Source organism: Notolepis coatsorum, assembly GCF_963971535.1.
Source record: "Notolepis coatsorum genome assembly, chromosome: 7".
Classification (NCBI taxonomy): Eukaryota; Metazoa; Chordata; class Actinopteri; order Aulopiformes; family Paralepididae; genus Notolepis; species Notolepis coatsorum.
The window spans coordinates 66,809,967-66,837,622 of NC_140171.1; the positions used below are offsets into that span (position 1 = coordinate 66,809,967).

The following is a 27,656-nucleotide window of genomic DNA, read 5'->3' on the forward strand; positions in this document are numbered from 1 at the left end:
TAGGATCCACAGCCATGTGTCCTTGCCAATTGAGCTAGTGCCAGATAGTGAATAAGAGGCGGTGACTTATATATATTGAGCTCCAACCAAGGCGGGATCTCATGCGCATGCGCGGGCACCTCGCGCGAGCACGCCGGCGCACGCACGCACCTGAGCGAGCACGCCGCCGCCGGTGCACGCACGGTAGCATTTGTCTGAAAAGAAGGGCGCTTTACCGCACTAGCGTGCGGTGACGAATGCGGAAGCATTTTTGCACTGCTTGCTTGGCATTAACGTACAGGCGTACCCAGCATGCCGTTCAGTGGTGTAACTAACAGTTAATAGGGTCCCATCTCAATACACTACACACTGTAGGTGCTGGTAAAGAAATAATAATAAAATAAAATAAATGAGAAAACATATTTCTTGAGAATTTTTTTTTGCATAAACCATTAGAATATTTGAAAATCGATACCCATCCTTAGTACACTTTATGTTCCAGAACCAAAAACACTATAAAATAAACTTAATTTGGGTATAAAAACAACCATTCTGTGAGTTGACAAAATTTGCGTCCCGTTCATCATCAATGGAGAAGCTTCAGACTTGATTAGTTTGAATGCGTTTGAAATTACACATTAGAATTCATAATTTTGGTAGTGTTCCCCTTTTAATCTGTCTGAAGAGGGCTGGAGTCAACAAACAATATCCAATATAAAACAGTACAAATCACATTGCCGGCAGAGGGAACACACAAAGACTCCTTTTAGTTTGTGAGAGTTCACAGACCGCAATCCCGCAATGGAGCTAATGTAATTATTACAAATGATAACAGACTGTTTTGACTGACAATAAGCAATAAGCGCAGGGGATATTGCTGTGCATTGTTATGTCCACGGAGCGAGACATAATAAAATCGGTAGTGTGTGTGTGTGGCTCGCAATATCTCGTTATTGCTGCTCCCATGCTCTGCGAGATGAATTCTAAAAATAAGACTCTCCTATTATTAAACAATTACTCAAGCACTACTCGAGTAATTCATAAGAGTACTCGATCTGGGAAAACATTACTCTTGCCATCCCTACTCCAGACATGTTTTGCAGCTCTCCTCCCCAGTGCCTCTCCTTAGTTTTATCCTATCCACCCATATTGCTCCTCTACTCCACCCCTTCCTCTTCTTCACATCACCACCGTGCCGCCCCCGTTAACTCTTTCCCTCCCTCCCATTTCATCCGTCCATCCATACCTCAGGCAGCCCGCTGTGTTGGTGAGGGCCGTCTCCCACTCCAAGTGTCTGGGCTTGCAGTTCTCCTCCCCTCCCCCTGCTCCGTTACTCCCTCGCTCCCAGCCCGAGTGGGGCACCATCACCTCGTCCGAGAGGGCGTGCAGCGCGTGGTCCACGATCTCCATCTTCACCGAGTCATGGGACGAGAGGTTCCATAGTGTGCCTGTGGAGGGTAGAGCTTCATCAGTACTAAAAGATTATGGCTACTCACAAATGGTGAGTAACGATACAAGTACTACATTCATATTGACTTTAAAATGTTACAGCTAATACACCAGATGTGGTTGTTGTTGATGACAGTAGATAGTAGGGGTGGGAATCACCAGAGGCCTCACGATACGATACTATCACGATACTTGAGTCACGATACGATAGTATTGCGATACTAAATATATTGCGATATGCTGAGTATTGCGATATTTATATTGCGATATATTGCGATTTATTACCTTTTTTCAACTGCAAAGTCTAACTTTGTCAACATGTTTTATCTAATAAAATAAAGTTCAGTCTGTTCATCTCACTTCAATAATTTTTATTGCAAAACATGGTATTTTCTCAAGCAGACAGATGTAAACACTGTAATGTGTCGCATGTACCTGACAAACTTAACTGTTTGTATTACAGTCATATTCCAACTTAACTGAATGCACATGTGTGCGTGTGTGTGGACTACTGTACTATTACAGGTATTGAAATGAACAATGCAACTTCCTTATACAAAAAGAATAAATAAAAAGATTTTTTTTTTTCTTTTTTTATAAAAAAATTTATGTCGATACTTGGCGTCCCTGTATCGGTATCGCCACGCAAAGTATCGTGATACTACTACGTATCGATTTTTCCCCCACCCCTAGTAGATAGGTCACTGTTTTAGAAGTAGGATGTACTTCTGATTATAGTCTGGAAGAGGCATGTCTTACAAAGGTTTTAAAGTACATGAGTACAAAAGTACAAACTGCTCAAGGATATTATTACACAGCTTGGGTACAAATTGTAATTGCTGGTGTTTATATTTGGAAGCCTAGGTAATGTACACAGTCTAGTTGTGAGGGGGCTGCAGATGGCAGGAATGACCAAACCAAAAGCTAAGGAATTGGCAAAATTCCACTATATATCTGTGATAATTGGCAGTCACCACATTTGGAGGAGACGCCACTTCCTGTATCCAAAGTGCCTGTATCGGACTGGATCCATGTGTTGTTTTGAGAATCCAAAGGTTTGTGCATCTATTATTGTTTGTGTTCAAGGATCTTTGTCTAAATGTGAACTCAAATAAAGATATTAAAGTGTGTGTGTGTGTGCGTGCGTGCGTGCGTATAACTGAGACTAACCTGTGATGGTGTCAGTGAGATCCTGTTCTCATGTGACAAGACTAACCTGTGATGGTGTCAGTGAGATCCTGGTCTCATGTGACAAGACTAACCTGTGATGGTGTCCGTGAGATCCTGGTCTCGTGTGACAAGACTAACCTGTGATGGTGTCAGTGAGATCCTGGTCTCGTGTGACAAGACTAACCTGTGATGGTGTCCGTGAGATCCTGGTCTCGTGTGACAAGACTAACCTGCGATGGTGTCAGTGAGATCCTGTTCTCATGTGACAAGACTAACCTGTGATGGTGTCAGTGAGATCCTGTTCTCATGTGACAAGACTAACCTGCGATGGTCTCAGTGAGATCCTGTTCTCATGTGACAAGACTAACCTGCGATGGTGTCAGTGAGATCCTGGTCTCGTGTGACTGAGACTAACCTGTGATGGTGTCAGTGAGATCCTGGTCTCTTGTCTTCCTCAGTAATCTGATCAGGGCAGGGACTCCATCACAGTTTTTGATGGCAATCTTGTTGTCAGGGTCTTTTCCATAGGAGATGTTCTTCAGTGCGCCACAGGCCGCGTAGTGTACCTGTCAAACAACAACACCCTTTTTTCAGCTGGTAGCACTAGAGGGGAAGCTCTCAAGACCGAATTATACTTATGCGTGGGCTGTTGCGGCTCCTTTCTCCAACCATCATAGCTATGTCAGCATCGCCCGATGTGCAGTTAAACTTTTGGCATCAGCTGCATGTAGACATTGCTGTGGCCTTTGGTGCTAGTGGTGATACCCTCGGTGAAGCATCTGCGCCACTTTGAGGTTCGAGTATAATGTTTGCTTCAGAAGCACTGGTTGTGGCGGCTGTGTGTTCCGGCACCGTCAGGAACACACAGTAGCACAGCATTTCCATAGAAACAAATGGTAGCACAGCATTTCCATAGAAATACACAGCACACGGTCCAATGAAGTGAACAAGAAAAATAAATGGTGGACACGGGACTACACTGTCCTGTCCCTCTCATCAAGACACTCCACTTAACACTTTGAGTGCCAGCGACGTGTTATGTCGTCTTTTCATGCCCCCCGTTGCTGACGACGCATATGCATATTTCATCAACAGAGTCTCCCGTTGGTACAGCAGCCCCTCTAGGAGCTCCGATGGGAAAATACCGCCCCCTATCGTCTATCCCTGTGTAACTGCAGGCCATTCGATTATACTGGTGGATCTGTGGAGGGGGAGCCTACTGGCTCCATTATGCTGGCGAGGGATCTGATGAACATGGAAGTGATCGCGAGTTGGAAAGCAGCCTGGAATATATATTTACAGCAGCCAATAATCAATCAATAAACGCGATCGATATTTGGAATGGCGATCAGGAATTGGAATAATCTTTTTGGAGAACATCTGATCTAAGGTAAGGAGTCTATGTTACCAGTTTTAGGATAATCAGAGCAGTATTCACTGAGATAACAGCGTGTCCCGTATGTGTATGTGTGTGTGTGTGTGATGTTGAGGAAATTAGGTAATCGATTTCTCAGCTCGCTTCTATAGCGTGCATAAGTACACATATACTATCGATAATCTAGCGTTTATTTGAAAACGATTCATAAATAGGCCGACAAATGACAACGTGTCTAGTGTATTCGAGAATATTCCAATAAATGCAGTTCTGTTTCGTTAAGGGGCTCTGCTTGGCATCACAACTGCACTTCCTCGCGTACGTGCACGCGCACTGAATAAATTCCACAAATGTACCTTTAATACCAGTATTAGTCTGACCACACCCCTCATCAGCTTACCTTCATAAGCAGGTGTGTGGTCACCTGCTCTCCTTCTCGCTTTCACCACAAGAAAGTGCCTCGGTAGTACCCCACTTGACGTGTTGTTAGTGGAGAAAAATTTTGTTTACAAGGAAGGAGATACGTTGACATCATATCTTTATTTTCTCTCTCACTATTTTCGAGAAAATACGGCGATATTGTCTTCGTACTGGAGTGTCTGGAAGATGTTGATCATTCTAAAAATCCTCCACCGGTTTTCGTATTGGGAGCACGCCGCTGCATGCTTCTCAACTGCAGTTCCTTGCTGTATTTGTTGGGGTGAAACCTGTCAGGCCACAGCTGAACTGTCGGACATGCCGCTGTTGTGAGAAGCGGTGCGTTCCAGGTTGGGTGAGTAGTGTTTTGCTGGCAGGCTCCACTTGTCTGTTAGTGCTATGGGGGCTACTTGACAATGTTTATGGAAACCGGCCCCAGGCTAGGGTCCTTTGTTCAGCCACCTAGGCGACAGAAGGCCTTGGTCTGAAGACCATTATAGTTTTAACTAGTGGGCCGCAACCATTAAACACTGGTGATCCCGGTGTGTTTTGGACGAGTGGATTCTCTCTGTCACCGTGTTAAGGCCCCATCTTTCATATCCAAATGAGAGTATTCCTTCACAAGGGGATATGTGCATGGATGTGCGATAGCGGCAGATCCATGTTCAAAGTCAGCTACACAGGCCAGTTGGTATTGTGCTGATTCCGTCGGGTGTTGGTAAGATCACCGTTGTGAAGCGGTGTTGACATCTTGTTTTCTCTTTTCTCTTAAAAAGTGAGGAGAGGTTCAGAACGGCGGCCTGTCTGGGTGAGTGTTATGTCATTGTTACAGGTTCAGTTGATGGCTGCTTAGCTTACGGTTAGCCAGTCAGCTGTTAACTGCTGCGTTAGCCTGCTTGGATCGCTGCATGGCCTGCTCAGGTTGGGCCTACTGTTAGCCAGTCAGCTGTTAGCTGCGGTGCTAGCATGTCGTGATCGCTAGGTAACGTTAGCTTGCTGCTATAGGCCATGGCCTGGCGCGGGGTAGCTTAGCTTCTCGCGCGCCGCCGTGAGCTCGCTTCTGATCGCGTGCGTCGTTAGCTCGGCGTCTCGCGAGCAGAAGCAGTAGCACCCGAACGGTTGGAGCGGCCGTTAGCTTGATGCTATTCTGTTGAACGTGCTTTGATTTTAACATGTTTTACACTCTTGACTACGACGTCATCCTTGACAGGGGATGTTTCGTCGACCCTGCCCTGAGCCAGGACGGCAAGGTTGCATCAACAAAGGACTGTAGTGCGGGTTGGAGCGGCGACGCTGCCCAGTTCGAACAACACAGGAGCGGCTGTGTTCCTACGGTGTCTGTGACTGCACTTCGCTGATCTACGTTCCGGGTAGGAACAGGTTTGACCAGACCTTATAACACGTTTTCTGGTTTTACTTTTCTAAATGTATTGTGAATAACGATGTTTTTCCCAAAACGTGTGTTGCTGCAATGCATTTGGGATACGGCGCGGGTTATGTGTGAGCTGTTTTTGTCACTGGCAGTTAGCTTCTCCGTGCAAATCGGGATGTAATGATCTGGTTGTTGTGTGAGAAACATCATGGTGTTTATATGTACCGTGTACTCACAACTAAGGTAACTAACCTATGAAGCTATGCTTGGTGACAAGTGAGTAAAAGAATGTTCTTTTCTCAGCCTGTGATGACAATGAACAGTGTGTTCACATATTAACAGGTTTTCCTGTTTTTAACTGGCCGTATTGAGGGTAAAATAAGAGGATTGTGTTTCCCCCCGGTTCCCTGGGGACTTTTTCATCCTCCTATCAGACATGTTTGTGTTAAGTCGCAAATAAGACAACCGTTATCTTTCATTCATGTTTATTTCACGCTCCACAGCGTAGTGGCCACAGCCTTCCTCCAGTCCAAAACCAGTGACGCGCAACAACAGTGCCCATTCACCTTTATCCAGATTACCGTAATGGCCGCAGTAGAAGTGAACTTAACAATCTCACTCTCTTTTTTTAAACAAATAATACAAGATCAGATCTCACTCTCTTTTTTTTTTAAACAAATAATACAAGATCTCACTCTTTTTTTTTTTAACAAATAATACACTGCAAGGATATTTCAAGAAAACAAAAAAAATAAACTCAGTCATCATAACCAGTTATTCAGTAATCTAGCTTCCACTGTCCATTCTTCAGTGCTTTAAGCAGCACAAGGGAAGATGCTCCCTTTTTGGTCAGACAGTTTGCCAGCTGGTCCTTCGTAGTAGACCACAGAATCCGTTGGATCCTTTTGTCCTGGATAAGTTCTTTGATTCCACTTATTTCCAGTCTCAGTCGTTTCTCAGTCACTGACTTGGTGGACTTAATAGCCTCCACAAGGGAGAAGTTGTCTGTAACACACATCACAGGTAGGGTGCGCTGTTTGACCATACCTGTAGTAAGTTCAGAGTAGAGAGAGGACAAAAATATGGCATTATCAATACCATCAGCCAGGGCTAGTGTCTCTCCTGCCAGCGTGCTCCGAACCACTCTTCTGATCCTTTTTGATTTCCAGCAGATTGGAGAGAATCGTCCTTTCTCACCCATCAGAACGATGAGATGCCCTCCTTGTGTTCCCCCATCTGGGAGGTTTCCCATGGATGCGTCGCTGAAAACAACAAGCTTCAAACAGTCCTCCTTTCCTAAGTTGTGAAACTTCAGGGTGACATGTTCTGATTGCAGTTTTCGTACTACCTTATTTGCTTCATGCATAGTTTGCACAGTAGCATGTTTTAGATTGGTTGCAAGGACACATGTATCGAACATGATATCTGGCCTACTCTGTCTAGCCACCCACAAGAGTTGTCCTATTTTTGACCTTAGGTTGTCAGTCTCACACTCTGTGAGAAGAGCATCACGGTGCAACGCTCTTGATGGGTCTATGAGAATGGGCTGAAGGTTCTTTATGTAGATCTCCTGTTGCACAAGCACGTCTCCACCTACTGTAGAGAGTTCCATCCCCACATAGCGAAAGTTGTCTTGTTCCTCACGTCCCACCTGGAAAACTGTTTTGAGGTGGGGAATGGTCGTTGTGGCAAATGTGTGTGAGCCACCCCAGATGAAATCATCCACATGACAGGCAAGAACACCAGTCACACTACAGTTTTCATCAAGCCAGTAGAATACAGCAGGATCAACTTGTGACATAGTGGCCCCTGTTTTGATCATCGTTGCTTTTACTCTGTTGTACCAGTAGAGAGAGGCATCAGCGAGTCCATAGACACACTTCTTCAGCTTCCACAGTGTCCCGTCACTTTTAGCCTCAGGAGGAGGGCGGATGTGTATATCCCGAGACAGCTCCATTCCTTGAAGAAAAGCTGACTTTATGTCCATAGAGTTCAATGTCCATTTTTTCTGACACAGAACTGATATGAGTAATCTAAGGGACTCTGATGAGCATGTAGGCGAGTCCTTCTGTAGATCTTGAGTGTTAAATTCTTCAAAACCCCTAGCCACTAGCCGTGCTTTAGGTATGATACCATCTGGGGTTTCTTTAAGCGTACACACCCATCTCGTTGACACCTGTCTTTGACCCACATTTTTCACCTCCTCAAACACCTCATTTTTCCTCCAGTTACTGATTTCATCTTGTTTAGCCTTATCAAATGGTACACCCTCTGTTACTAATACATCATTTTCCTGCATATCAGAGCATAGTTCTACACCATCTAGTTCTACACCATCTAGTGGCTTAACCTGAAAATTGTCTACTTTAGTAAGATCTACTGACCCCATAGTACCGGTGATGTCAAAAGGTTCTAAGTACTGTAGGTTGTACCAGTTGCTGTTTTTTCCTGTAGCCTTTCCTGCTCGTCCCATCACTTTAGCTGTGTGAGAAACACCTGTTACATTATCCACAAAGCTGATTGTCTGACCGACTTTTACCTTTATACCGGTTTTCACCTCTATGCCGGTCTGGTGATAATCGTCTTGATTGATCGCATTAGGGTTATCTATATCCTGGTTTGCTACACCTGCTGCGTCATTATTCATGTCACCATCAGTAACGGGCATGTCCTCACTGTTACTATTCATATCATTGTCAGTAACAGGCACATTATTATCACTAACAGATACATCGACATTGCCCACAGTATTACTTTCCCCATGGTGCACTTTTCGCAGCCTAGATTGATGAACCCTGACATATGTCCCACCATGACGTACAAAAATCACCACCCCATCTTGCCCTATCACAACCCCAGGGCCTTTCCATTCAACACAGTCTGTCCTTTTGTAGAACACTTTGTCTCCTGTTTCATACTTCTCATCTGTTGGACGAAGCTGTTTTCGAAGAGCTCGTCTGATTCTCTGAGCATTCTGCCTCCGTAAAAGCTTTCCTTGCTGCATGTAATGCTGTTATGTGCTTTCCAACCCATGCGCTCATTGTAGTTCCCTCCAAAGCAGGTGGCTGGTCAACAAACACAGAGGGAAGGTTCGGGTTCTGTCCAAACACCAGCTGATGTGGACTGTAGCCATGCACGTTCTGCATTGTGTTCTTTGCCATGAGTGCCCAATCAAGAGCCGTTTTCCAGTCAAGTCCTTTGTCAAGTTTTACCTTCAGTAGTATCTCTGTAAGGGATTGGTTGTGGCGTTCCAGCAAACCATTGCTCCATGGACTGTAGCCAGCAGTCGTCTTGATCTCGATGTTGAAGTTCTCCGCCATGTCTCTTATTTCCTCATTATTGAACTCTCCACCGTTGTCAGTGAAGAGACGCTCAGGTGGACCATGGACACTGATCCAGGAATGCACAAAATTGTTCACTATCACACTTGGCTTCTTTGAGGTCACGATGCTACCTGCACTAAAGCGAGTGAAGTGATCGATAATGTGTAGGTACCACACATTTGGTTCTAGCTCATGTAGATCAACTGCCACAGTCTCGTTGTACCTGGAGGCCATGGGCAGACCAACAGCAGGCTTGGGCTTAGCCTTGCTGTACTTGAGACATATCTCACATTTTCCTACTATTTCCCCTAGAATAGCAGTGCATTCATCATCCGTGTTTCCAGCATTTGTCAGCAGCTTCTTTAGCCTATCAACTGATGCATGTCCAAATTGCTTGTGAAGTTTAAGTAAAGCTTTGTGTTTTTCCACACTGGTCATATTATCTGTGATGGCCAGGACCACATTCTCATATGCTTCACTCGGGGACTCCTTATCCAGTATGTTCAGACAGTAGTGTCCAGATGAAGTCAACTCTAGAGCTACTGGTTTCTGAAACATTATAGCTGTATTGTTTTCCAGGTTCAACACAGCTCCTGCTCTCTTTAGCGAAGTTTTACTGAGCAGTAAAGGAATGTCAGATGAGACTACCTCTGTTTCAATATAACATTTTGTTTCTCCTATCTTGGCTGGTATCTTGACCTTTTTTGTAGAATGCACAACTCGCCCATCCCCAAACTTAAAAGGTTTGCTACTCTCTGTGCTAACCAACATTTTGACTTGTTTCTCATTTAGTCCCCCAACATAGTTATCCAGCCATTTTTCACCACATACAGTCCGTGTACATGCCGTATCAATGACGGCCGTTCCCAGAGCCTCAACCATGAATATTGCTGCATCTGATTCCTTAGAAATAAGTGTTATATTACACTCATCTGGCTCTTCATTTTCTTCCGTCACTTTTACATATTCTTTCTTGTTTGGGCAATCTTTCACCCAGTGGAATGTGCTCTGACAAATCCCACACTTCGTTCGTCTTCCAAATTTATCAAGCGGATTAGTGCCTGCGAATGGTCCTCTAACTTGTCCACTTTGAGATCGCGGCTGCTCCCGCCTCTGCTGCTCTCGTCTCTGATCTGTGTAAAAAGCTGCATCTTGCTTCACAGTAATGCCTCCTGCCCTTTTCTCCGTTTTTTCTCCAAATATACGTTTCAGTCCTGACTTCATATCAACAAAGGTGTGCTTACCACAGGCAGTCAACGCCAGTTGTTTGTCTTTGATGTCGAGGCCCGCTGTATCCAGTAGTTTGAATGCCAAAACAGCGTCAGGTAGAACCATATCGAACTTCTTGATCCGGTTGTACTTCTGTTCAAAATCAACAATATAGTCCACCATAGAGACGCCGTCTCCTCGCGAAATCTGATCAAACTCCGAATAGGCTTCGTAAGCCCGGTCCTTCTCTTCTCTCAAAAACACACTGTCAAGTTCCCGAATCAAAGTTACCATTCCATCATCCTTATTCAGATCATCGACAGGTATTTCCAACGCAGTATCCCTCGCTCTACCCGTCAACGATAGAGCAACAGCCAACGCTTGTTTCTTCTTGACTAAATCCGTCACCCGACTCCACATCTCCACTTCATTCTTCCACTTCTCAAAAGACGTCTTTTCGTCCAGTCCAGGCGGCTGCCTGTAGTTAACGTTAGAGGCCGACATCCTCTGCTACCATGTTAAGTCGCAAATAAGACAACCGTTATCTTTCATTCATGTTTATTTCACGCTCCACAGCGTAGTGGCCACAGCCTTCCTCCAGTCCAAAACCAGTGACGCGCAACAACAGTGCCCATTCACCTTTATCCAGATTACCGTAATGGCCGCAGTAGAAGTGAACTTAACAGTTTGTGCACTATTTGTGTCTTTTGTGTGGTAGGGATGTGATGTAACTCTTAGCTTGATTGCTGAGGTTGTGCTAAATCAGCTGGAGAAACTTTATTTTCCTAAAAGAAAAAATGGTTTGGTCGCTGTCGTGTGTGCTTAGCAAGGCCTGTGGCCGATACTAATCGAGAATGATGTATTCTCTCATTGTGAAAAACGGCGTTCCTCTGTTGAGTGTTTGCCATTTTTTGTAGGTGATGATGGGTTGTGTGTGTCATGTGACCTACAACTGGGTTGGACTGGCCACAGAAGCACATGTGTATGTTGGACCGGGGCTCTTAGAGCCCTCTCTATTCTGTGTTTTTCCTTAGTAAAAATCAGATAGCAGGTTAGCTCATGCGCTGTGTGGAGCTGTCAAACGCTTCATAGAGCTGACTATGACTGTGTCATATTCTCTTTTTGTCATTACATCGTATCATGGGTGTGGGGTCGTAAAGGGGTGAACTGGTAACCTTTCCTCTCCCCCTTGTTTCTGTCGGTCAGGGGTACACCCCCTGTCCTTCAAGGTTCCCGTCACGTGGCGGTTCGGCACGTTACGGGGGGGGGGGGGGGGGAGGGAGTTTCCTGGTCCCACGGCCTGGTATATTGGGCGTGTGCACCGCAGGAATTCCCCCGCCATAGAGTACGTCACCGTGCGCGTCTCTGTTGGTAGGACTTCCGTGTGCTGTTCAGGTCCATGTGATGGATCTGTTTCAGGGGGGTGGTCAGGGCTCCTCCTCACCAAGCGCCTATTCGGGCCTTCTGTGAGTTCGGACTCCTTCTTCCATGTGAGGGAGCCTCCATCAGAGTACAGAGCCTTCCTCCTCAGATTGTCAAAGTGAGTGGACCCTCTAGAAGGGTCCTATTCTATTGTATATGTATTCGATTCAATTCGATTATTGAGTGTGTATGGGTTCAGTGCCTCTTCCCCGGAGAGCCCTAAAACCAATTTTTTACATGGCTCAAGGTGCAATATATTCTTTTCAATCTGTACAGCTCGCGTGGGAAGTCTCTCTGGGGATCCCCGTCTCCTTCCTATGGGAGGGTGGTGGGATGTAAAAATGTGAAATTTTTTTACCCCTGGCTGTGTAGACTGGGATACATACTGTTGATGCTTCCTTCTTTTCTATTCCAGAAGTGTTGGAGTTAGGGAGTGTCACACCCCTCTTGTCGTTCCCCTGGGCGCCTTGGGGATTCAATGACAGGTCTGAATAGCCTGTTCATTGATGGGGGTGTGTTCCGACGCACGTATAGTGCTAGCTCGCTGTAAACAGGCGACTGACTGGCACGCCTTGGTTGCTTGTGGTTGAAACAGCGTTTTTATAAAGCAACTGAGATGGGGGTTTTTCCTCTTCCGACGACCAAGTCCCACGACCTGGGTTGGTTTTTCGACGGATTCTCGTTCATGTCTGGGGGATGATGACGGAATGGACCTGAACATATGTAGAGGGGTCTCACGCCCTTGGGGTGGGCCACCACACGCGGTTCGGCCGAACGTCTGGGTGGCGCCTTCTTTTTCATGTTAAGATCGACACGCATATCTGCCCTTTCTCCTGGAGTTGGCATGTCGGCGTGGTTAGGGCACGGGACTGGTTCTGGTCACGCTGGACCGGATCAGTTGAACCCGTTGTCCGCCGGGGATGCAGATCTGCTGTTCTGGTACCCTGAGGGACTTGGGCTTTTTTCAGGGGGAAAAATGCCAGGTCGGTTCGGGTGTCACAGGGTTAAGCGCTATGGAGACCCTGGTTGGGTACGTTTTTACTCAGCACTGTCGTAATGGCTTACGGCCATGCCAACCTGTACACGCTCGATCTCGTCGGATCTCGGCCGCTACACAGGTTGGTCCTGGTTAGTACTTGGTTGGGAGACCGCCTGGGAATACCAAGTACGGTGTGCTTAGGGGCTGGTTCTCTATTATTTTTCGCTCCTCTCTCACGCATGGCGAAGAGGGGCCTGTTGGGGGTGGTCTTTAACCTCCTCTGGTGACCCTGTGCTTCCCGTATCGCCAGGCCCGGTCCGAGGTAATGTTCGTCGACCCGTAGGCCTGGGTTAACCCTTTTTTGAAAACTGAGACACTTGTACTGCGGTATAGCCGGTGTATACCCGCAGGTGTGTTTTGGAGTTTTTTCTTGAGGGGTTATAGGAACAACCACCGCGTTGGGTAACACCAAGGTGGTTGATTCCCTGGTGTGTTGGAGCAGTGTCAACTCCCGGGTTACCCGGTTGAGGTGCCCCTGCACGTTCATGACGTCTGCCAATCGTGTCAGCCTTCTCTGCCTCAACCCCTCTGGGTGGGGGTTTTTAAATGGAGGCTTGGTCATGCAACAACGCCAGCATACGCCCCTTCCGCCGGGGCAGCTGTGTTCAGCTGTCCCCTCTGGCGCCTGTCTCGTCCGCAGTCTCCAGGCTGGGTTAACAGCCTGTTGCCTGGTTTTTCCCCGGTGCGCTGCCTGCTTCCGTTGGTTAACCTTTTTTGTGTGCTTACGGCCGTGCTGACTGCCTGTTCTGCAGGGTCAGTGTGCCAGGCGGTGTACTATTGGGGGGACAGGGCCCGCTCGGCTTACGGCCATACCGACCTGAACACGCCCGATCTCGTCCGATCTCGGAAGCTAAGCAGGTTCTGGCCTGGTTAGTACTTGGTTGGGATACCGCCTGGGAATGCCAGGTGCAGTAACTGAGGGGCCTTTGTCCGAATACGCTGGCGATGTGGGGGGCGGGGCACTACGTGCCCACCTGGTGGGGTCTTGATGCTGGCATCATGGACTTCTCCGGGCCCCCATTCTAGGGAGTCCAGTCCTTTTGGTGGGTCTGGGTCTTCCTTCGTGCTCCGCTGCTACGGCCTTGCCACGGGGTTGGGTTTGCCCTTGACCCCGTGATTCTGGGGGCAGTAACGAGGTTGTTCCTCCGTTCGTTCCCGGGTGGCATGCGGGTTGTGCGTGTGTGTAGTCGTGGGGTCAAGCCACGGTCTGCTCACCCTGTGCGTTGAGTTGCTTGAGTGCCTCTTCGCACGGTCGGGTCCGTCGCCTTCCCGTGAAGCCCCTAATCGGGGGGATACCCTCCATTAGGGGGGGTCGGGGGGGCTCGGCCCTCCCTGTTCTGATGGTTTTGGGGGGCTGTCAGCGGGGTGTATTTGTCAGCCAGCGGCTCCGCTTGGCCTCCCCTTGTGCAGTTGTGATGCCAAGCAGAGCCCCTTAACGAAACAGAACGTTAGGTTATGGCTATAACCAAGTTCTGTTAGTTAGGGGTGACGCTTGGCATCAGACGGCCGCTGCAGCCCTTGACCTCACCTTGTGGTGAAAGCTTGGGAAGGAGGAGAGCAGGTGACCACACACCTGCTTATGAAGGTAAGCTGATGAGGGGTGTGGTCAGACTAATACTGGTATTAAAGGTACATTTGTGGAATTTATTCAGTGCGCGTGCACGTACGCGAGGAAGTGCAGTTGTGATGCCAAGCGTCACCCCTAACTAACAGAACTTGGTTATAGCCATAACCTAACGTTTCTTTCTATTTTCCGGAAATTTTTGAGAAAACGATAGCTTTTCGAAATGCTATAAAAAGGATATGAACCGATTAAAAAACAATCCGTTTCGACAATGTTGACTGCAAACAAGTCATTGATGTGTGACGGGCAGATTAGACACATTTAAAACATAGATTATGCGTTTTTAACGCCATCATTGAAGTGGATGATGGCATTCAAGGACATTAATCAACGTTATGGCCGGCACTGAAAGTGTTAAGGAAAACTCCAACATTTTGGGAAATTAGCTTATTTGCCATCTACCCTGGAGTTAGACAAGATGCAGCATACCTTTTTCTTCTCTGTGCATGCAGTAGGAGTAGGAAGATGTTGGGAACTAGGCTAATGGAGGAACCTACTTCCAGTGACTGACGCTAAGCTAGGCTAACAGTGCGCGTCTTCCTACTCCTACTGCATGCACAGAGAAGAAAAAAGGTATGCATCTTCTCGTCTAACTCCAGGGTAGATGGCAAATAAGCTAATTTCCCAAAATGTTAGGAGTTTTCCTTTAACACTTTGAGTGCCAGCCACGCGTTGTCGTTAGTTCATGCCGACCTCCGAGTGCCGCCAACGCTATATAGCGTTTGTTTGTCGTATTTTTTTTTATTGTCGATTTGAATTCATATTTCATCAATCGAGCCTCAGGTTAGTGTTGCAGACTCTCTCCGAGCTCAATTGGGAAGATACCGCCCCCTATCGTCTCTCCCTGTGTAACTGCACCCCATTACTTTAGACTCCGTCAAGCCAACTGAAGAATCCATTGTGATGGCCGGCCCGGAAAACGCGTGGATTATGTATTTACAGTACCCAACGCTGAATCAATAAACTCGATCGATATTTGGAATGGCGATCAGGAATTGGAATCATCTTTTTGGATAACATCTGATCTGAGGTAAGGAATTTATTTTACCAGTCTTAGGATAATCAGAGCTTTTTTCACAGAGATATCAGCGTGTCCCATATGTGTGTGTGGCTGTGTGGCTGTGATCGCTGATCAGGAAATGAGAGAATCGATATTTCAGCCCGCTTCTATAGCGTGCATAAGTACACATATACTATCGATAATCTAGCGTTGATTTGAAAACGATTAGACACATAGCCATAATTTAAGACAGAGATTATGCGTTCACAACGCTATCATTGAAGTGGGTGGTGGCATTCAACAGGGTTTTACCATGTTAACCAGTGGCACTGGAAGTGTTAAAGCAGGGACAGTTTCACACTCATGGATTAAGCCTAATGGGCTCGGCAGACGGTAGGTGATTAACAATCACGCTCCCTATGTGCCAGGAACAGCTTTGCGGCTCCAAAGCAACAATCGCTCAAAGGTTTCCTACTCTGCCGGGTGGATCACAAACTTGCATGTATGTAAACATGCACCGTTGCGAAATTCCACGAAGATGGAGCATTACCGTACTTTTCGCACTATAAGCCGCACCTGAATATAAGCCGCAGCAGCTAAATTGAATGATGTGTACATATATAAGCCGCACTGGACTATAAACCGCAGGTGTTTTAATGTTTAATTACCATATGTAATTAGCATTGGGACACAATACTGTCGGAAAAATAACAAGAATTAACAAATTTACAAGTTGTATTAAGTTTAGCAAATAAGGGAACAGATAAATAACATTTCAATGCAGTCAAAAAAGCAATATTTAGATTTTAACATTTTCGGGTTTGGTCACGTCGAGTCACATATAAGCCGCACCGTTATATAAGCCGCAGGGTCGAAAAATTGGGGAAAAAACCGCGGCTTATAGTCAGAAAAGTACGGTAATTGTTGCTTCACAGGGAAGAGAACTCAAGAATGGCTTTGTAGTGAAGTCCTGAATACGTGCAGGGGTGTGGTAGACTGACCTCTTTCTTGGGGTTGTCCAACATGCAGACCAGTGATGGAATGCCTTTCAGACGACGTACATCAGCCTTCATCTGCAAAGTAGAGGGAGGGAAGTTAGTGATGTGTATATATGTGTGTGTGTGTTTGTGTGTTTCAAGTTTCTTTATTAGTTGTTATACAGAAGTACAGAATACTTTTATACAAAATGCTTCTTTCTGTTTCGCTCCAGAGACTGTGCTAGGCAAAAATAGATAATAAAATAAGTATAGCAAGTATAAAATAGAAGTCAAGTACGTAGACAAAAATGTTCAGTATATACATATATACAATGCTCTATGTAGAGTAGAAGTAACTGAGTTACCATACAATATACTATACAGTGCAAAGCAGAAGTGGGATGAGGTACAATTTAGGTACAATATAATTTACAGTAAGGTGTAATGAGGTATGGGTTGTAGTGCAAATTCTTTACCGATAAATATAAAGTGTGCTTAGGTGTACTAAAGTGGTTAAAGTGGGTGCTGCAGTGAGTTGTATGTTTAAAGTGAGTGTGTGCGTGTGGATGTGCGTGCTGTGAGTGCATTTGATGGTTGTTACATTGTGTTATTGTTCGTTGAGCATCCTGATGGCCTGGGGATAGAAGCTTCTTCTGAGTCTCTCTGTGCTTGCCATGAGACTCCCCACTCCGGTATCGCTTGCCTGACCGCAGCAGTTCAAAGAGGCAGTTGTTTGGGTGGCTCGAGTCTTTGATAATTCTCTTAGCCTTGCCCATGCACCGCTTGTTGTAAATGCCCTGGAGAGTGAGAAGCCCCCCTCCAATTGTGCGTTCGCCTGAGCGGGCCACTCTCTGTAGTCTGCTACGGTCTTGTGCGGTGCTATTCCCAAACCAGGAGTTGATATTGCCAGTCAGGATGCTCTCTATTGTGCATGAGTAGAAGTTCTTAAGGATCTTCTGACTGACTTGGAACTTCCTTAGGCGTCTGAGGAAGTAGAGGTGTTGCCATGCCTTCTTCACAACACTGTCAATGTGTGCGGTCCATGTCAAGTCCTCGGATATGTGGACTCCGAGGTACTTAACCCTTGTGCATGCCTAACGATGAGGGAGCTCACTGGGCTTAAGGGAGAGGAAAAGATACATCATGTTTAAAGCCATATAATTTTAACTGTTTACTATTTAAAAAAAAAAAATTTACCCATGTTTAACATTCATAGCCTATTCTCAAGATATCTGTAAAAAATTACACATATTTTCGAATTTTAACCACTTAAATTAGTGTTTGTTTGATACCACGTCAGTTTTTATTGAAAAAAACTGATAAATGTTGTTTTTGACCATATTTCCAATATTTATTTTTGATAAATACCAATTAGAAATATGTTCACTCTCTCAACCGGTGCCCCGTCGATGCCGAGCGGGCTGTAGTCCCTGACCCCCGACCTCCTAAAGTCCACAATCATCTCCTTTGTTTTGCTGACATTCAGGGAGAGGCTGTTCTCTTAACACCATCCCGCTAGAACCTTGACCTCCTCCAGGTAGGCCCTCTCATCGTTTGCAGAGATCAGGCCCACCACTACTGTGTCGTCAGCAAATGATTGTGTTGTTGTTCCGCTGTACCACACAGTCATGTGTGTACAGGGAGTAGATGAGGGGACTCAGAACACAGCCCTGGGGGGCCCCTATGTTGAGAGTGATGGATGAGGAGGTGCAGTTGCCTGCTCTCACCACCTGGGGTCTACCCGTCAGGAAGTCCAAGACCCACTGGCAGAGGTCATAGTTCAAGCCCAGGTCCCTGAGCTTGGCTATGAGTTTGGAGGAGACTATGGTATTGAATGCTGAGCTGTAGCCGATGAACAGCATTCTCACATAGTTCCCCTGCCTCTTGTCCAGGTGTGATGCTGCTGTGTGCAGCACATGGGCTATGGCGTCCTCCGTGGACCTGTTGGGGCGGTATGCAAATTGCAGGGGGTCCAGGTTGATGGGGAGGGAGGAGCAGATGTAGCCCTTTACTAGCTTCTCAAAGCACTTCATGGCTATGGAGGTGAGAGCTACAGGGTGGTAGTCGTTGAGGCAAGCAGGCTTGGATTTTTTGGGTACAGGGATAGTGGACTTCTTCAGACAGGTGGGGATGACAGCCTGTTCCAAGGACAGGTTAAATATGTCAGTGAATACCGGGGCCAGTTGGTCGGCAGACTTTTAGGACGCGGCCGGGGATACCGTCCGGTCCTGCTGCCTTCCTGATATTCACTTTCTTAAAGGTCCTCCTCAACTTATGTTCTGTTACCCTGAACACTGAGTCTCCATCAGCAGTGTCCCCCCCCCTCCATTGCAGTGGATTGTAGGCTGGTGCTGTTATTCCCAGCCTCAAAACTCGCATAGAAGGTATTGAGATCATTTGCTAAGGATATGTCACTGTTCAGCTTGAAGGAGGTGCCTTTGTAATCTGTCATCGTTCTGAGGCCCTGCCACATAGCTCTAGAGTCAGCCTGTTCATATTAGAGTTCAATTTTATCCCTGTAGCGCCTCTTTGCTTCTTTCACTGCCCTCCTCACGTTGCACATCGCCACCTTGTGGTCATTCATGTTGCCTGCCACAAGCCCGGCGTTGTAGGATGAGGTGCGCGCTTTCAGAGCCTCACGGACGGATTTGTCTACCCAGGGCTTTTGGTTTGGGTAAACTCCAATTGTGGTAGTGGGGATTGTTTCTTCCACCAAAGTACAAACAAAGTCCAGCACTGTCTCTGTGTAGTCATTAATGTTATCCGTGTTATCTCGGAACACACCCCAGTATGTACATTCAAGTGCAGCCTGTAGCGTTACCTCTGATCCCACAGACCATTTCTGCACCTCTCGCGAGACTACCGGGGCACGCTTGAGACTTTGTTCATATTTTGGAAGAAGGAAGATAGCGTTATGATCAGATTTGCCGAAACCACTGGCAGAATGAGATTTGTAACCACATTTCAATTGCGAGTAACAATGGTCTAAAATGTTACCGCCTCTGGTGTTACAAGTCACATGCTGGTAGAAGTCCGGCAATACTCTTCTCAGGTTGGCGCTATTGAAATCACCCACAACCACAATAGTAGCTTCAGCGTTCGCTGCTTGGAGTTTATTTACCTCGTTGTAGAGTTTGGACAGCGCGTCGCCTGTGTTTGCTTGTGGTGGGATGTACACTCAGACCAAGATGATCGACGTTAACTCTCTCGGGAGAAAGAAAGGCCGACACTTGATGGATATATACTCCAGGTTGGGGGAGCAGTGGTTCGAAAGCTCCTTCACGTTGCCTGGATCGCTCCAATTGTTGTTCAACATGAAGACTATCCCACCTCCTCGCCATTTACCGGATTCTGCTGTTCGATCCTTGCGGTGGATGAAGAAGTGATCGGCTGGTTGAATGGCGTGGTCTGGGACGTCCGGCATCAACCACGTCTCGATGAAGCAGAGAACGTTACAGTCTCTAACGTCTCTTTGGAATTGAATCCTTGCTCTGATGTCGTCCAGTTTATCGTCTATTGATTGTACATTGGCTAGCAATATGCTGGGCAGTGGCGTTCTGTGTCGCCTGGACCGCAGTCTGTTTCGGACACCGGCTCTTCTTCCTCGTCGCCTGGTTCCTTTGTTGTTGCGTGGGCCGAGGTATGGTCCTGATGTCCTCAAGATCTCAGCAGGACATTGTTGTTGTTCGGCGAGCTGATCCAGAGAGTAATCCAGTTGGTAAATTTCCCATAATCCAATGTCCATGAGTGACTGACGGTCATACACATTAAATGCACCAACCGTTGGTACAAACAAAACTCTTAAAACTATAAATATTAACAAAAGTAAGCACAGTCTCGACGGAGCGCACAGATAGGCAGCCGGTCTTAGCAGCGCCATCTAAGGGCTGTGTGTGTGTGTGTGTGTGTGTGTGTCAGCGTTTCCGTTAGCCGGTAATTACCGGTATTTGACCGGCAAAATCTGTTGAAGTCCGACATATTTAATCTCTCCGGTCTTAATGTCCGGTGAAAATAATTCCCTGAGTCTAAGCACAATTTGATTATTTGAATTGTATTAAAATAGGCTAAAATTAAATAGCCTATGCGATGAACGAAACGATCATTACATTTGTTTCCTCGTTGCTTCTAATAATGACAACGACGTTCAGCGAGAGCTTAGTGCTGGGTGTGCGAACTTTTGTGAAGCTGCAGAGCCGGAGCAGCAGCAGCACAATGCAGTATTCCAGCAGTACTCCAATTCAGCCATTTTCAATTCAATGTTGGGTGGGGGGCGCTGCTGTGCGGTCCCCAGAAAAGAGCCAATAACAGCTGAATCAGCTGCTCTGCAGCGCCATACTCTTTGCAAATAAGTCGTTGCGAGGTGGAGAGAGTCGTCACGCAAATCCACGATAATGTTGCCGTCTCTCTCTGCCAAATTTCTCAGTTCTTCGCTTGATATAATTAATACAAATGTCCAATATAACGGAATTCGTTAGCTCATAAAAATGTGATTGTTTATTAATGTCGGGCGACTGCCCACAGACACCTATTTGATTTAAAGTCGGCAGCAGCACGAGTCTCGGGACTTATTTTATTTGGAATATAATGACTTTATACGCAAAAGTAGCCTAGTTTTAAGTAAAAATATTATAAATCTACATGCCTTGATGATGTCATTCTTTTGTTTTGTTGTCATTCTTTTGCCTATCAATTGTTTTTAAGCTCAATAAACTCTGACCGGAATTTCTGTCATTTGACCGGTAGATTGAAATCTACCAGACACTGAGGCCGGCAACAATTTTTTCTAACGGAAACCCTGGTGTGTGTGTGTGTGTGTGTCTACTTTTACCTTATCATTCTTATAGGTGAGATGCTGTAGGAATGCAGCTGCGTTGCTCTTGACTGGATCCAGCCTATAGTTGAGCATGGCAATGACCTCGGGCAGCTCTGGTTGACGCCAACCTCCGGGAATAGGACCTTTCCTCAGGGTGCTGTCTAACGAGGCCATGCTTCCTCGTTCACCCTGGGCCAACGGAGCCCCGTTTCCCCAGTAGTACATGTCGCCGGCAGCACTCATATCCCCATCCAGGATCCCCTCGTAACTCCTAGAAGGGGGTTAACACACACACCTTGTCCAAAGAACACAAACTACGTAGCTTTCGATACACAGAGAAGGAGGGTAAACACTACTTTCCCACAGGCCATAAATAGAGACACACGCGCACACACACAACACTAAACATCGTCGTCTCCCATCACACACCCACATACTCACCCAGTTCTGCGTGGGGGTCCATGGGGGAAAGCGTGCAGGTTGCGGGGCACGGTGCTGTAGTGGATGGGGTGTCCCATGCCGTAATCAGGCTCGTCGTAGCCCATGCTGCGCTGATCATCCTCGAGACCGTATGGGTCCGGGACAAACCGCTGAAGGGCCGACAGCTCCATGGCACTCCCCATACGGCCCACCTAGACAAGGGACACATACATAACACACTGTTAGGTCTGGGAGGAACACCACATGTCAAGGTATATCTGTGTGGATCCATACAAACGTATGCGCACTGTAACTGAGGGGTACAATTCCCTGACTGTATTGAAAGTATGGTATCATTAAACCACTACTGAGTTATGTACTTTAATTACTGGCCATACAGTACACAGGTATATGTGATGAACACCCACACAATAACACGGCTTAACAAAGAAAGTCCTGTTTGGAATATTTATTAGAAGAGCAGCAATATTATATTACAGTATTGAGAATTAGGGTCGCGCTTGTATGGCGAAGAATATGCATAAATAGGTCAAGAGCGTAAGTCCATGAGCATATTACGATGGGGATAATTAATACCACCTGTAGCATAAGAATTATATAAGGTGGGTGCTCCAGTAGCACACCATGTTACCGCGCTCGCGCGGGACTCCGTGCTGCGTCACGGATCTGGTTGACTCCAAGTTCGATTCCCGGACTCGCCGTCATTTGCCGAATGTCTCCCCCTGCTCTCTCTCCCGTTTCACCCTGCAACTGTCGGTCATGCTTGACCAGGAAAGCGATAAACGCTAAAAAATAAAGTTTAAAAATAAAAAAAAATTAAAATTATATAAGGTACACTTGTAGTCGGCTGGAGATACTAAGGGGGTTCCCTCCGGTTGTAAGCCAGCAGGGGAGAGGAATGTTCGGTAGCAAAAGTCTGGATCAACAAGGAATCAATAAGCTCCAGCTACGGGAGTCGGTACATATACTCCCCTCGATCGGCAGACAAAAGCAGCAGCTATAATCCAAGTATGCGGGACAGCATGGATGAAAGCCAGCCAGCCTCTTCCTAGAGACGGGCTCGAGTGATGCTCCTCACGGGTAGATCCCACACAGCAGTGGGTAGACGGTTCTCTGCTCCAGCAGCCACAGTACCAAAATCAATATAATCCAGCCGGAAAAGGCTCTGCATTCACCGGTGTAGATTCTCCTGTGCACGGTACTTCCCATTAACTAGGTCGAACTTGACGTTATTTCACTAAGCTCTGACACTTTTACTATCCTATTCGCACGCGGTTCTAAGTGCTCTATTTAGACGCAAGGTTGCTCACTTCACTTGGTCGTTGACTCGTGGTGAAGGCTTCAACTTGTTGGGTTAACTCGTTTGAGGGTAACTAACTGCTGTATCCACCTGCAACGTATTTATACGTAAGATGAATAATCTAGTGCCAACCTCATTTCTGTCTCGTATTACTGCGCAAACCTGAGCATGTTGAGACATGTCTTAGCGGTGACTTTGAACTAGACATTGGGGGTATGGCCGTTGGCGCCTAGGGGGTCGCTGTCCAATAGGAGAACGAATATTATGGTCTGGCCTGTACCTAGGTAAAGGGATATTCCGTGTATATGTACAAAGAATATACAAGGGATATCAAACGATATACAAATATTATGCAAAGTATCTCAAGTAATAAATATATATATTCGGTTTAATCTGACCCTTTGTAACACGCACCATTATTATTAAGAATTTACTATGGAAACTGGCTAAGAATATACCATTTTGAAATGCAAACGCAATATGATAATTTTGTTAGGATACATCAAAAAACAAATCATATCGTTATACTGGCCAAAATAGAAAATGTTGTGATATAATGTTTTGGCCATTTTGTCCAGCATTAAACAGTCACACCATGTACATCAAAGATATTGCTCTCTCAGTCTCACACACCTGTGGCTGAGCAGCATAGGGGTCTAGCTGGTTCCTGCTGGGGGCTCTGTAACCTGGGTCTAGGGTTCTGTAGCCATCTGGATGGACCGGTCTGGAGAGGTGAAGAGAGAATAACTAGATTAGACTCTTGAAAATGTTACCATGAATGGAAAAACAGAAGTATTCTGCTTAACATACATAATACATCTTATATTCAAACACACAGTGCCATAATGTACCTATAGCGGTCGTCCATGCGTGCTCCTCTGTTGAGGCTGGCATAGGTCTCAGAGGGGGGTCCAGCGCGGTAATCATCATAGCCCCCCGGAGGTCCATAGTGGTAGTTTCGGGGCACGGTGTGTGTAGGGTAGTCCATGGGAGGACCTACCCCTGGGGCCTGCCTATAGACTCTGTCCATGGGCGCAGCATAGGGCCCCATCCCTGTTACCGAACCCCCGCCATCGAGGGAGTGAGTGTCTGACATGGAGGGTACGACTGTGCGCGTGGTGGTGGTCTTCACCACCTTCTTCACCTGGCGAGAGAAGACAAGACATCAAAGCTCGACTATGAGCCATTGTGGCAAAAACCCTTCTCGACCATCCTGTGTTTCAGCAGTGGCACATCCAGCAGTGCATTAAGGCTCTAATTCTACCGTGGTTTCTGTGCGCCGCGTGTTCCCGTCTTCATCGGTTTCCACAGAGACAACGGGGAGACACTCCTGGGGATCTTCCTCTACCGTGTACGTCTCCTGCATCACTTGGCCAGGCTCCATCCTGAACTACACACATACGAAAACACAAACAACTCAGATCTACCTTAGAACAAAGGTGGTATCAAGTCTAATAATGCACATTCACAACAGAGCCATAATACAAACTGGTATCTACAGTCAGATAGGGTTGGATATCCAAAAACAGTGCCATCAAGGTATCGGACGAATCACTTTGATGGGCTGGGCGATAAAATGATAATTATCGTTATATATTTTAATAATCTATATATATTTTATTTTATTTGTATTGTGACCTGCAACAGGGCAGCTTTACCGATATTATCGGCCGATATTAGCAGATATTAAAATGTAATATCTGAAATTATCGGTATCGGTTATAAATAAAAATAAAGAAAGAAATAAAAAATGTATTTAACCTTTATTTACCCAGGCAAGCAATTAAGAACAAATTCTTATTTTATTTATTGTCAAAAAGTATGCATAATGTTGTGTTAATTCCACGACAAGAGATATGTAATGTTAATTACCTGAAATTATTTTAAAAAATTGGGGGGGGAAACCCTGCATATAATCGGTATCGGTTGATATCGGTATTGGAAATTAAGAGTTGGACAATATCGGTATATAGGATATCGGTAAAAAAAAAAGCCAATATCGAACATCCCTATAAATTTGTTGTTTAAATAATCATTTTTAAAAATATATATATATATTTTAATACTAATACAAATATTGATATCGAACTATATGAAATTTTTTATCGTGATAAAAACTTTTGCCATACGTTGATCCTACCCAGTATTGAAAATTGTTGAGGAAAAACTACTAAAATGTACTTTTATTTGTTTCACAGCCAATCACATAGTACACACATACACATTACATATACAGTTCGGACATCAATACAATTTATCATTTTGGCTCTACACACCACCACAATGGATTTTAAATGAAACAATCAAGGTGTGAGGTTTTGCCCGCTGCTCACTACCTTTTCTCTGTTTCTTTAAGCCTATACTGTTTATTTCCCTTCTATACTGTTTATTTTCCCTTCTCACTCACTCTCTCTAGCCCCCACCCTCTCGTTCCTTACCCTTAGTGGCCACACCTGTTCGATATTCTATTATCTCTCGCACCTGTGGTGGCAGGCTAATTAGTCCCCCTGTGGGCTTTAAATACCAGGGCGCTTCCCCTCGTTTTGGCGTGGGGTCGTGTTGTATACTTGCCGAGTCATATTCTCTAAACATCTAGACTCTTTCGGGAGATCCTCTGTCTGCCTATGCTGTTCCATTCTCCGGCGTCGAGATGTTTGCTCCAGCCTTCGCCAGCTGTCGCCGTTGCCTGTGGGGGAGACTGGTCTGCGCTCCCTGTACTTCCACGGGAGGCACCCCAGCGTTCCACTGCAGACCCCCGCGCAGCTGTTCGTCCTGACGCACATCCAGACCAGCGCAGACGCTCTCCAGTCCTCAGCGCGCAACGCGCATCTTCCAAGGACGCTCGAGCTTGGCACGCTCTCCAGACCAGCGCGCAACGCGCATCTTCCAAGAACCCTCGAGCTTGGCACGCTCTCCAGACCAGCGCGCAACGCGCATCTTCCAAGGACGCTCGAGCTTGGCACGCTCTCCAGACCAGCGCGCAACGCGCATCTTCCAAGAACCCTCGAGCTTGGCACGCTCTCCAGACCAGCGCGCAACGCGCATCTTCCAAGAACCCTCGAGCTTGGCACGCTCTCCAGACCAGCGCGCAACGCGCATCTTCTAGACCTTCGTGCTTGGCACACTCCTCCTCGCAGACGCACCCCGACGCGTCTCTCGGTTCCGGTGCGCACTCAAGCAGTGGCGCACCACTCTGTTCCTCGGCTCCGACAGTCGGCTACCCGGTGACGACACCTTCGCCACCGCCGCCTGTTCCAGCACCACTCTGTCCTCGGCTCCGACAGTCGGCTACCCGGTGACGACACCTTCGCCACCGCCGCCTGTTCCTGCACCACTCTGTTCTCGGCTCGGACAGCCGGCACCCCGCCGCTGCTGTTCCTGCACCATTACGCATTACGGTCTGGGTGAGTTTTGACTGTCAGGATCATCTCCGTTTTCGTGTGTTTCTTAACACTGAAGTTTACCACCTTTTTAATCTGACAGTCACTCACCCAGCCTTGTGCCTCTGTTTGTTTCACTTGGATATTATTTTGGACGTTACATCTCCCACTGTGTGTTTGTTCACACCAAAGATAGTATTCTCTTTGTATTTGTTTTGGTACTTCGCTCTTTGTGTTTTTTTCACGAAGATAGTTTTACTTTGTTTAACTTTGGTATTTGGACTGGTCACCTCTCCTGCATCTGCTCTGTTTTTCCCCTTTGTACATTAACCCTCTCCTCTCTCCCTCTCGGCCGCCGTTTACCCACCTCGGAGATCTGCCGAGAGAGTTCTGCAGAGCGGCCCAGGTGTTCCCACCAGTCCTCCCAGTCCCTGTCCCCAGCCCGCCTCCGCGGGTCTCTGTTCCTAGTTCTCCTAGTCCCTAGTCCTCTATCCCTAGTTCTCCTAGTCCCTAGTCCTCTATCCCTAGCTCTCTCTGTTCCTAGTTCTCCTAGTCCCTAGTCCTCTATCCCTAGTTCTCCTAGTCCCTAGTCCTCTATCCCTAGCTCTCTCTGTCCCTAGTCCTCTGTCCCTAGTTCTCCTTGTCCCTAGTTCTCCTAGTCTCTAGTTCCTCTGTCCCTTAGGCGTTCCCCTTACCTTCCCATAGTGTTCCCTTTTCCTGCCCGCCTCTTAAAGGCACTTTACCTTCTCCTCAGATTATATTCCTGTATTTGTGATTCTCCCTTAAAGGGACATTGCCCTTTTCCCTGTTTTTCCCTGTTGTTCAATAAATATCTGTTTCTTGGCAAACCATCATACCTGTCTTGTGTTGTGCGATTGGGGTCGGTTACAAACCATAACACAAGGTGTGCTTTACTTCCAGCCTTAATTTGAGGGTATCCAAATCAGGTGAACGGTAGAGCTGTGAATCCTCACTGGCCTCACGATTCGATTATGATTCAGCTGTCCACGATTCGATTCGATTCTATGATGCAGCTCAATAATATATTACATCCTCAATTTTATATAATCTAAATGACTGCACATGGCTACTTTTTCATCAATTAATACAAGCAGTCAGATACATTTACTTTTATTTAGAAAGTTCTTAAATCAGAATGTCAAAATAAATGTCTTTACTAGTGTTGCATGATACAGATACTTTTTCATTTCAAACCTTTATTTATACTCGTGAAAGCACTGAGGTTTCCCTCATTTACAGTGATGACTGAGTATTTAAACCCTGCCCGATACCTAGAAAGGTATCTCAATACCCAGCTGTTAAAAACGTTTCAATACTCCATTTTATTAGTAGCAATACTTTTAGA

General features: G+C 46.3%; 1 protein-coding gene across 8 annotated transcripts in view; it reads right to left on the reverse strand.

The window, feature by feature from the left end:
* ctnnd1 (catenin (cadherin-associated protein), delta 1) overlaps positions 1-27,656 on the reverse strand; it is a 148,175-nt gene that overhangs the window by 61,898 nt on the left and 58,621 nt on the right. For all 8 annotated transcript variants that reach the window (XM_084319413.1, XM_084319411.1, XM_084319407.1 and 5 more), the window contains 8 exons: positions 24,175-24,300; positions 23,762-24,054; positions 23,544-23,634; positions 21,611-21,801; positions 21,185-21,440; positions 16,381-16,452; positions 3,014-3,164; positions 1,226-1,427 (listed from right to left, as the gene is read on the reverse strand). In XM_084319413.1, coding sequence (XP_084175539.1) covers positions 1,226-1,427; positions 3,014-3,164; positions 16,381-16,452; positions 21,185-21,440; positions 21,611-21,801; positions 23,544-23,634; positions 23,762-24,054; positions 24,175-24,294 — 1,376 coding nt within the window. In that variant the 5' untranslated portion in view covers positions 24,295-24,300. The remainder of the gene's footprint in view (positions 1-1,225; positions 1,428-3,013; positions 3,165-16,380; positions 16,453-21,184; positions 21,441-21,610; positions 21,802-23,543; positions 23,635-23,761; positions 24,055-24,174; positions 24,301-27,656) is intronic.